General features: G+C 42.8%; 2 protein-coding genes across 11 annotated transcripts in view; one reads left to right on the top strand and one right to left on the bottom strand.

Moving 5' to 3' along the window:
- Nucleotides 1-5,973, top strand: part of slka (STE20-like kinase a) — a 21,620-nt gene extending 15,647 nt beyond the window's left edge. For 2 of the 3 annotated variants that reach the window (XM_007545311.2, XM_007545308.2), the window contains 6 exons: nucleotides 1,884-2,013; nucleotides 2,690-2,814; nucleotides 2,888-3,082; nucleotides 3,241-3,366; nucleotides 4,192-4,305; nucleotides 4,394-5,973. In XM_007545311.2, coding sequence (XP_007545373.1) covers nucleotides 1,884-2,013; nucleotides 2,690-2,814; nucleotides 2,888-3,082; nucleotides 3,241-3,366; nucleotides 4,192-4,305; nucleotides 4,394-4,540 — 837 coding nt within the window. In that variant the 3' untranslated portion in view covers nucleotides 4,541-5,973. Of the gene's footprint in view, nucleotides 1-153; nucleotides 226-1,883; nucleotides 2,014-2,689; nucleotides 2,815-2,887; nucleotides 3,083-3,240; nucleotides 3,367-4,191; nucleotides 4,306-4,393 lie in introns of all 3 variants that reach the window. The other variant, XM_007545310.2, reaches the window with a different exon arrangement.
- The window catches only part of col17a1b (collagen, type XVII, alpha 1b), a 34,174-nt gene continuing 28,536 nt past the window's right edge, over nucleotides 4,631-10,268 (bottom strand). For all 8 annotated transcript variants that reach the window (XM_016667948.1, XM_016667947.1, XM_016667950.1 and 5 more), the window contains 9 exons: nucleotides 9,288-9,422; nucleotides 9,094-9,213; nucleotides 8,835-9,014; nucleotides 8,441-8,581; nucleotides 7,682-7,912; nucleotides 7,337-7,501; nucleotides 7,152-7,232; nucleotides 6,978-7,061; nucleotides 4,631-6,863 (listed from right to left, as the gene is read on the bottom strand). In XM_016667948.1, the coding sequence (XP_016523434.1) occupies nucleotides 6,808-6,863; nucleotides 6,978-7,061; nucleotides 7,152-7,232; nucleotides 7,337-7,501; nucleotides 7,682-7,912; nucleotides 8,441-8,581; nucleotides 8,835-9,014; nucleotides 9,094-9,213; nucleotides 9,288-9,422 (1,193 nt within the window). In that variant the 3' untranslated portion in view covers nucleotides 4,631-6,807. The remainder of the gene's footprint in view (nucleotides 6,864-6,977; nucleotides 7,062-7,151; nucleotides 7,233-7,336; nucleotides 7,502-7,681; nucleotides 7,913-8,440; nucleotides 8,582-8,834; nucleotides 9,015-9,093; nucleotides 9,214-9,287; nucleotides 9,423-10,268) is intronic.

Here is a 10,268-nt window from a genome sequence, read left to right as displayed (position 1 = left end):
TGTGTGTGTGTGTGTGTGTGTGTGTGTGTGTGTGTGTGTGTGTGTGTGTGTGTGCGTGTGTGTGAGAGAGAGAAAGAGAAAACTCCTCAGCACGCTGTGTGTACCGTCTGTCCGTGTGATCAAGGCGAGTGCGCTGTGTGCTCTCCTCCGCAGGCAGTGGCCCAGGTTATGATACAGTCTTTTCAGTTATCCTCATGCGCACTCTTCAACGCTCAGATGCAGGATGTAAGTGCCCCCACCTCCTCCACCCACCCACCCTGCTTTCTCTCGGTCTCTGGCCCATACTTAGATGTGTGTGAAGTTCAGTGACAGGATCGCTTGTGCTGCTTCACTTGTACTTTGAGAACTACACATGTAAGCATGGGCGGCGTTGGCCTTGTAGTACTTTGATGTTTTTTTTTGTTTTTTTTTTTGAGTGTTGCCGTCACTGTATTTGTGCAGTGGTCGTTCTTTCTCTCCTGCTCAGTATTTTTCCTTCACCAGTTCACAAATGTTCTACATCTGGTTTGTGTAGCGTACGTGGCATTGATATCGTGTGCATAAAACTGGATGGTGTTTGTCTTAATATGCTGGTAATGCAGGTTTTGAGATCTTCTGGCTGAGTATATATTTACATCTGAGGAGCAGTTATACTGAAACTGCCTAAACGGCGCATGAGAGTCATTTGTGCAATGATTTAAAGCGGCGTAATAAGGTTACTCTGAAACAACAGACGGATATATACCGAGTTACCTTGTTCTGTACCAAAAGCTTGTCTTTGAGAGCAAACGGTGTTATGATGAAGCACAGTGAAAAAATTCAAAAGTACAGATCCACCAGTCAGAGATTTTTGGCCAACTTCTGTTCACCAATTTTGTTTTTATGATCTCATTTATAATCTAATCTTCATCTGCAAACTCAGATTTTAGTCGGCGATAATTTGTCCTGAAGAATGATTTTGTCTGGCTCAATTTAAAGATTAACAGTTTGAACAATCAAATGTTTATGGTAATAAAGATATGTGGAAATACAGTCAATTTTCACCAAATTATTTGACAAGACATATCTATGACTAATTACTCTAAAATAATAAATTTCTGAATTACTTTAGATTTTATTCTTTTATTTATGTATATTTTTGAACATGTCAGAATGTCACAATTTTTACTGTCCAATTAGAAATTTTGCCTCTGATTTGCTGTTGTGCTTCCTTTGACTTTATTTTGAAACTCTAATCCAGCACTGAGGTTAGTTTAGCCTTCAGCTTCCCGAAAAAAAGATTGTTGCTACCTGTTAGCTTTAACGTAGGGTGTGTTTGCAGGGCGGAGAAAATATAACATGTTTAGTTTCAAAGTGAAATCAGTCATTTCTGTTTCCCAGCTGATTTCCTTCCATTACTCAAAAGCTTATAACTACACAGTGTCTCGTTAGAATGATTATGTCAGTCTTGGTTAAATGCTCGTCTGTACGATAAAGTTCATCGCATGGAATCATAAGTAGGTAATGAAGCTAGAAACTGCCAATTTGCAGCCGCATACTACAAAAACAGAAATGCCAAATTTTCCCAACAGTTCAAATCCGTTGTTTTCTCCTGCTGTCTGAGGCGGTCACCTGATGAAATCGGCCTCAGTTGAAGGGTCTGTGCTGACATCAGTGCAGGTGTTTTCCTCTGAGCCTCTTTTTTCCCTCCCTCCCCGTCTCCTCTCTTCGGCCCCGCTGATGAAGTTGGACTGAGTTTGAAGTTGGACTGAGTTTGAAGTGGATGTTCTATGATTAGACTTGATGAGGCTTGGACCTGTGTGTGTCGTGTGACATTTCATTGCATTTCGTCGTTCCTGGCTCCTTGCTGTCCCTCTTTGTGGCCTCGCCTGGCCGCTCCTCACTGCCGCTGCTCTTCTCCTCAGGAGCAGGAGTTCCTGCAGAAGCAGCAGCAGGAGCTGGACGGCGCTCTGAAGAAAATCATCCAGCAGCACAAACTAGAAATAGCCACCATCGAGAGGGACTGCCTCAACCACAAACAGCAGCTGCTGAGAGGTAAGGAAGCCGAGGAGGAGCCATGAAACTATGTTTTTGTGGGTTTTTTTTCTCCTAGGTTTTTCAGAACGCCTTCACCGTCTTCTGCTTCCAGAGATTATGCTTTGTTTCTCTTTTCTGACACACTTTTCCATTTATGCTACATTTGATTGCAGTTTGCATCTTGCAACAAGAAAAACAATTGAGTTCTGTCTGTTGGGACTCGACGGACGGCATCTCAGCAAAAAGAAAATCCTTGAACAGTTTCAGTCGTTCCACTGAAAAGATGAAACTCATGTGATGTGTGGCTTTGTTCCACTCAGTGATGAACTTTATAGTTAATTTTTTATGATGAAGCCTAAAATTCAATTTCTATGAATACTATATAGTATTAAAAAAAAGAACTTTAATTAAAAATAAAAGCCTTTTTTGATCCAGAGATCCACAAACATCAGTCTACTCGGATGTCTGGTGATGAACATAAACCTGGTGTGACAACACGCGGTTTGGCCACTTTTACATGATTTACTGCGTCAGTGCGGCATGGCATGCCTAGAGTCAACATAAACAAAGACGTTGACAATCAACCAGACGTGCTGCACACGGTCCAACTTGCTTTAGTTTCCCTCCTGTCCAGCATGTTTGCTAACCAGAACACGTCCGCAGCCCTGCCTTCACATTCTGGTGTGTTCCGCAGCACGAGAGGCAGCGATGTGGGAGCTGGAGGAGCGCCACCTGCAGGAGAAGCACCAGCTGCTCAAGCAGCAGCTGAAAGACCAGTACTTCATGCAGAGACATCAGCTGCTGAAGCGACATGAAAAAGTAACGGGTTAGAGAAGCACATGCAGGTTTTCGTCGAACATACTAGATTTGTAAAAGTTTGCGTTTGTGGTAGGAAATGGAGCAGATGCAGCGCTACAACCAGCGGTTGATAGAGGAGCTGAAGAACAAACAGAATCAAGAGAGGGTCCGCCTGCCCAAAATCCAACGCAGCGACGCAAAGACCCGCATGGCCATGTTCAAGAAGAGCCTCCGCATCACCGTCGTCGCGGCCATGACGCCAGACCAAGAGAGGGAACGCATAAAGCAGGTGCAGAGTCACACTCCCGTCTTTCGCCGAAGGAGAAGTACTTTGGTTTTCCCCCCTTTTTATTCTGTATCCACACTAGCTCACCTCCTTATTTGTTTTTGCTTTTCACAAACATTCGTTTTAAATAAAGCCGTGCGATTCTTCTGCTCTCCGTCTAGTTTGCCGCGCAGGAGGAGAAGAGGCAGAAGAACGAGAGACTCCATCAGCACCAGAAACACGAGAACCAGATGAGGGATCTGCAGCTGCAGTGCGACTCCAACATCCGCGAGCTGCAGCAGCTGCAGGTCACACTGACACACTTACACTCACCGACACGTCACTCCGAAGCCAATAGAAACCCAGCACTAAAAGTCTGTCCTGTCAATTGGTTGTTGGTTGTAGCAAAACATATTAGGAATTAATTGCTTACAACTGGAAGTGTTTATTTCTCCCCTAAAATGCATAACATGCGCGGAAAATATAGTGTCGAGATGAGGATGTGTTCATGAAAACCGGGTTAAAAGCCCCATTCTCTGCTGCAGTGCCCCCTGCTGGACAACTTGTGTCAACTAGCACTGTCTGGCTTTGGCTGTTTAATAATGTTTTAATGTCCTTAAATTTGCATGTTCAGACCCATTAGAGACTCGTGTGGTTTCTCACCATACCTTTTTTTATTCTACATTTCTATTTCAAGTTTTGTTGATACATTATTTTAATAAATATATGTTTAAGAGCTTTTTTCCAAACAGTTTGAATTTGAATCCAGAATCAAGATGTTTTCTTCATTTCCTGTAAAGTATTTTTTTGGAGATGTGTGGTTTCTTTCTGACAAGGCTGCATTTGTACAGGGAGAATAAACAGGCACAAAAACATAGCATTACATTAAGTATGCTTTTAAAAAAAATAATGAATTGCTAAAGATATTTTTATTTTGAGATGATTTTTTTTTTTCTCTGATTTTTACATTGAAATTACTGCAGACGAATAGAAAAACTGACTTTCTACGCTAATGGCACAGATAATGCAGCAGTTTAAAAGCAGAGCAGAGAGTTGTTTGGATATGAGTGCATAAAAAAAACCAGAGTTCAGCACCGATTCATGTTAACGTCGTTCTCTTACCTCGTTTTCAGAACGAGAAATGCCACCTGCTTATTGAACACGAGACCCAAAAGCTGAAGGAGCTGGACGAGGAGCACAGCCAGGAGATAAAAGACTGGAGAGAGAAGCTGAGACCTAGGAAAAAGGTATGCTCTTCGGTCATAAAGTCGCTCACAGCAGGTTTCTTTCAGCAGAATTTGCATTTTACGGCCGCTTTTCGCTGCTTCCCTGCAGGCGCTGGAGGAGGAATTCACGCGGAAGCTCCAGGAGCAAGAAGTCTTCTTCAAGATGAGCGGGGAATCCGAATGCCTTAACCCCACCACCCAAAGCCGGGTGTCCAAATTCTACCCCATCCCAAACCTGCAGAACTCGGGTTTATAGCCTCATGTTTATGTTCCTCAAAGTAAACTCCAGTCAAACTTTTATCTCTCCCCCACCCTGTATCCCCGATGGGAGTTTTTTTTGTTGTTGTTGTTGTTGTTCTTTTTGTCTCTGATAAACATTGAAATGTAATTTGTGCTTTGATTCTGCAGTCAGTGAGCTTGATGTGCCTACACCACGTTCCCTCACCTAAAAGCATTTTCTCAGCCTGCTGGGAAATATCTAAGTAATATGCACTTTTTTGAGCATGAGAAGATTTCCAAGGTTTGCGGTTGTTAGCTAAGATCAGCCATGCTTGTCAGATTATTATAAGCACAGCCTGCAACAGCATAAATAATCTCCAGTGCCTCACACACGCACACACACATCCCCTCCCCGCCCCATTTCTGACATTTTTACCGCTCGCAGTAAATAAACGAAACCCTTGAATGTTTTGCACTTAAACAAAGCGGTTGTCCCTGTTGCACTTCACATTAGCTGGTGATCAAATCCATTTGGGGGGAAAAAAAAAAATAAAAAATCTGTGGCTGCATGTAAAGTAGATCTGGGAGAAGAAAAGAGGAGTGTATTTACTGTGCATACCGCATCTAATGTCATAGGGCATCAAAAAAAAAAAACCCCGTCATAAAGCTGTATCCAAAAAAACTAGTACGTACCGTGTTCGTGTGACTACAGAATAATCGAAAACTGTGCTTACCAACAGCATTTCTGTCTCCTCCAGAGACAAATTGATGAATTTATTTACGACATACTGTTACTCTCCCTCACCCCAAAGTGCTGTAAACACCGCTGTCCTGTTCGAAGAATATAAATAAGGTCACTTATTTGGAGCAGCGTTCGCACAAACAGGTGGTTTGTTGTAAACTTTGAATTGTAGAGGAATGTAACTGCACTGGTTCGCCACTTGAGTTGAAGAATATTCATGAAGGTTCAGAGACTTGATCCTTTGCCTCACAGAAGCCTATCGAAACTCCAGATGACTGTAATGTTTCAGAGTTTTTGTTTTTTTTCTGTTTAGTTACTGCGCTCGATTTTATTTTGATTTTCTTTTTGCATCGTTTTAGTTTTCTAACGCTTCCCTACCTTTGATGCTGTCGTTGCTTATCAGAGTACCTGTTACTGTATGAATGTCAGCATCTGAAGCTTTCAGCTGTGTTACATCATCATATTACTTTGTTGCTGCTCTGTGGTATATTTTCTATAAGATGACTTGAACATCATTTTTTTATGAATGCTGGATTTTTCTTAGTTCTTAGATATTTTTTTTTTTTTTTTTTTTTACATTTTTCTTCTCAGTTGCATCGTTTTCAAGCGTCACTCTCCCATCATGAATTTTCCCGTTATATGCATTTTTGATGTCGGATCTAATGTATTTAATGCATCTCTATAAAATGCCCATTTTCTTTTCTTGTAAATAAAACCTTGACTGTTTATTTGAAGACTTGACTGAAACTGTTTGTAAAATAGTCATAAAAATACAAAGACTCCCAAATCCAAAAATAGATTTATTATTTAATTTTTTTTTTTTTTTTTGGGCCTTTTTAATCCAAAAGGTTCATCCATGTTTATAATTTACTCACTCCAACACTTAAAAGGCATATAGAAAATATCAAATTCAGTGCTCTTACACAAAAATATACAATTAAATCAGTCGTGTCTTTCCGAGTCCATCTCGACAATAATACAAACATATTTCTCTTCTTTATACCAACAAAACCTTTCAAGTAAATCTCAAACCTTCGTAAAATGACCCTCACTTTGAGGCCGAGGCTAGCTCGTGTTTTTGTTAGAGGCCGAACGGTTTAAAATATTTTTTACAGGGCCAATGCGAAATAAATGCTTTTCAACGCTTCCTATAGTCCTCGATACATATAATCCCCAAATGTCAGCAAATATAAAAAGTAAAAAGAGCAGACGCTTGCATTTGAAATAAAAAAAAAGCAACCGCCGCTTATTGCTTGGCAAAAGCTTCCCCCAGGCTAAGGGAACATAAGCTTCTAACTAAGCAAAGTAAACATTACACACCCACAAGTTGAACAGTGAAGTCTGAGCCTTCTAAAAACCACAGGCTAACACCTCTACAAGAAGCATTTTTTTAAAGAGATGAATGCTTTGTTTTTATTATTTTCCCAAACCAACCTGTCTTGGAAAGAAACAGTAAAGAGCATATTTGTACAGTTTAACAACTAAAATCTTAAAAAGGAACCAAAAAACAAACAAACAATTAAAGCTGATTTGGAATATTGCGTCGGCCAGCAGGACGGCCTTCAGCCGAAGCCGGCTTGAGATCGACGACGCTTTCGACGAACCGCCACTTTATCGCCTGCATAAAAAATAAAAAAAAACGGTTCAGATATTTGATTTGTATGGGTTTTTTTTGTTTGTTTTTCACATATTTGATCTTTTAGATGATATCGGATGTTTCCACTGAAGTTACCTGCTTCTCTCTTTTGCACTTTGTGTGGAATCTGAACAGTGAGGGGCGCTGGGATTCCAGGTAAACCTGGAGGTCCCGGATCACCTGTGATCAAACCGAATCTCTTCGCTTTAGTTTTATGAAAAATCGCTATTAAAAAGGTGCAGTGTTTCATCAGGTTTGTGTAAATCTTACCCTTGTCTCCTTTGGGTCCTGGGTACCCTCTGTCTCCCTTTAGACCTGGGCTTCCTGGCGGGCCGGGAACGGTGCCGTGTCCTGAGAAAACAAAACGAGTCGTTTAAAAATATTTGCCTGATGCCACGTTGTTATCTTCCTGTTTTTGATGAAGCTGGTGGAAAGCTTAAACTCTGCATCCTCACTCCTGAAGAAGTCCATGAGGTCAGCTGTGACGTTGCCGTAGGAGCCAATCACACGGCTGTGGCCGGGCGGTCCTGGAGGGCCCGGAGGACCTGGGGGTCCTTGAATTGCACGGACGTTTGTCCTCCATGAACCGTCGGAGATGTACTGCTGCAGCAGGCCTTGATCTGCAGGAGAACCAGACATTTTACCATCCTATCAGAAGATGCAGAAACCATTTATTTTCTTAGTGTCAAGAATGGAAATTTTATTATGTTTTTTAAAGGTATGATGTTAATCATCGCCAAATTTCCTGCGCATTTAGAGAGAGTATTGAGAAAATCTCGCAGCAGCTGTTGTCCACTCACTCTTAATGTAGTCTGTAACTTTCATGGCGACGTTGGAGTAGTCGAGCGTCTCGGTGAGCCTGCTGACATCGACGTCTCTGCGCTGGGAGCCGTAGCGATCGTCGCTCTGTTGTTGGTAGCTCTGGCTCTGAATGTAGCTCTGGGAGTAGCCAGGCTCTCCGCGATCTCCCTTCTGACCCTTCGGACCTTGAGGACCTGGAGGCCCGACAATGGTACGTCGAACGCTGTCGCCTGGAAAAAAAAAAAAAAAAAAAAGGATTTGAGGTTGAACGTGGTATGGCGGGTTTGCCATGTGTGCTTATTCTGAACACGACCTTCTGACCCGTGTCAATTAATTAGCATCAGTCCTTTTGTTAGAGAAATCAGCAGGTCACTGGAATCAAACAATTTTCAGCTTGATCCGTTTTCTTCAACCATTTTACGCACCATGTGTAAGTACAGATTTTTCTAACACTGTTCAGTGGGGAAGTTGTTATTCTAAGAGGCTCAGAGTGGGGCTGTTCTCAGGCCAGAGAGTTTAAGAAAATAAAATAAGTCAGAGAAGCAACATGCAAGACACTGCAGAAGGGAGCCATGTTTTCTAAGACATGTTGCGGCTCTTTTAGGTTGCAGAAGAGCGAGAGAGAGCAGGACTTTCAGCAGTCAACAGAAAGGCTGAAAGGATGCAGCAAAATTGGTATTTTTATCCTTTAAAACTTAAAATGTAAAATGTTGGCTATTAAACCATTTGCGTGTGTGTGTGAGCTGTTAGATTCTTACTAGACAGATACTGTTGAATTTCAGCGCGGATGCTCTCCCGAGGGAAATTTCCACTGTAGGTCACTGATCCGGTGACAGCGCCCGGTGGCCCCTGGGGACCTGGGGGGCCTGGGGGTCCAGGGAGACCTCTGAATCCAGAACCTGAGACGGAGCACAGTAAGATCAAGTTACACACAGGACTCAAATTTATGCTCATTAAAGTAGACGAAGTTGTGAAACATGAAGTTGATTTGGTCGTCATCTTTATTTCTTGTTGCTTCGATGATGTGAACATGTACTGGACCGGAGAAATTTTATAACGCCGACTCTGCATCTCTAAAACTGTCCGTTTTAAATACAAAATGTCGACCCAGACTCAAATGGGCTTTAGTTCTTTGGTTTCTCTCAGACTCACCCTGCAGGTAGCGCTGAATTTCCTCCAAGCTGTAGCCACGACTTCCCGATCCGTACACCGTCGCCGTAGAGACCCCTGGGGGCCCCTGAGGACCAGGAGGCCCAGGCAGCCCTGGGACACCTGGAGGACCAGGAGGACCTTGCTGCACAGCGGAAGTGATCCAGGAACGGAAATCTGAATCTGCGTAGATGAAGATGGTGATTAGTTTCCACTCTGTGTCTGTAAAGACGGATTAAAAAAACTGACAGAGCGCTCTCACTTCGGATCAGAGCCGAGTAGTCGATGGTAGCGGTGGTGAAGCCAGAGCCTCCTGCGCCTGGAGCTCCGGGGGGGCCCGGTAGACCTCGTGGACCTGGCGGGCCTCTCGCAATCCCCCTCTCTGAACGTCATAGTAACCTCAGTGATTGACCTCACCTCCCAAGGTTACGGATTTCTGCTGTGAGCTCCTCTTACCGTTCATGATATTGAAGACATATGTGGCTACCTCCTCTATTCTGTAAGTGCCGGAGAGTCCTCCTGAGGCCCCTGGGGGTCCGGGAGGTCCTTGAGGCCCAGGTGGTCCAGACAAATATCTTCTCACGTCATCTCCTAGACATTTCAAACCACAGATCAGACTGATGCACCCTATGAAACTTCAGTGTCTGCATGGTGCAACATGAGGATAAGGTAACGACACAATGGATTTCAATGAATTTCAGTTTTTCAGTCGCCCCACATGAGGAAAGTCATTATATGGCGACCATTGGTGTCAATACTTTGTAGACATTCTTTCAGCCAATAGAAGAGAACATGGTTTGATCCTGTAACGGCATATGATGATCAAGCATTTTCCTTGATCATCGAAGGCTGGTCGTCTCTTGCTAATTTTAAATGTGTCTTTGCTTCGACGAAGCTGAATCAAATAATTCTGTCATAACAGGAGTCTGTAAACCCTGACTGCATGCTAAGGATGCAAGTGTGTTTAGACCAGGAACACATCTAATAGCTGCAGGACACCAACTGTTGAAGTTCAAGACCTCTGCTCCAGATCGTCTACAGTCCTGCATCTTTGATTCCCTCTTCTCTTCTTGCTCCGTTCGCTAAGCCCATTTTATAGTATTCAGTGTTGAGAAGGAAGTTGAGTTTGTATTTGCTGAACCGTTTTCTCTGTTGATTTGTCGTCATGTTTCAGGTGATTCTACTGCTGAACACAGACCTAAATAACCAGTCTACAGTTTTCGGGTAAAAAGGCACAAGATTTGTACTTAAAACGTCTCTGTATTTTACCAAGGCTTCCAGACACAGGCCTTGTTTCTGGAAGCCTGTGAAGAGAAACAGGCCCACAGCGTTACGGTTCCTCCACTGTACTTCACAATAGGAACGATTTGTTTTTCTGTTTCATCGTTTCTAGTCTGATAATTTTTTTTTTTTTAGGACTGAGAAGAAGTTCTTATG

Source organism: Poecilia formosa, unplaced genomic scaffold, assembly GCF_000485575.1.
Source record: "Poecilia formosa unplaced genomic scaffold, Poecilia_formosa-5.1.2 Scaffold12, whole genome shotgun sequence".
NCBI classification, from domain to species: Eukaryota; Metazoa; Chordata; class Actinopteri; order Cyprinodontiformes; family Poeciliidae; genus Poecilia; species Poecilia formosa.
The sequence above is the reverse complement of the archived record's forward strand: the minus strand, read 5'-3'. Positions and strand labels throughout refer to the sequence as shown.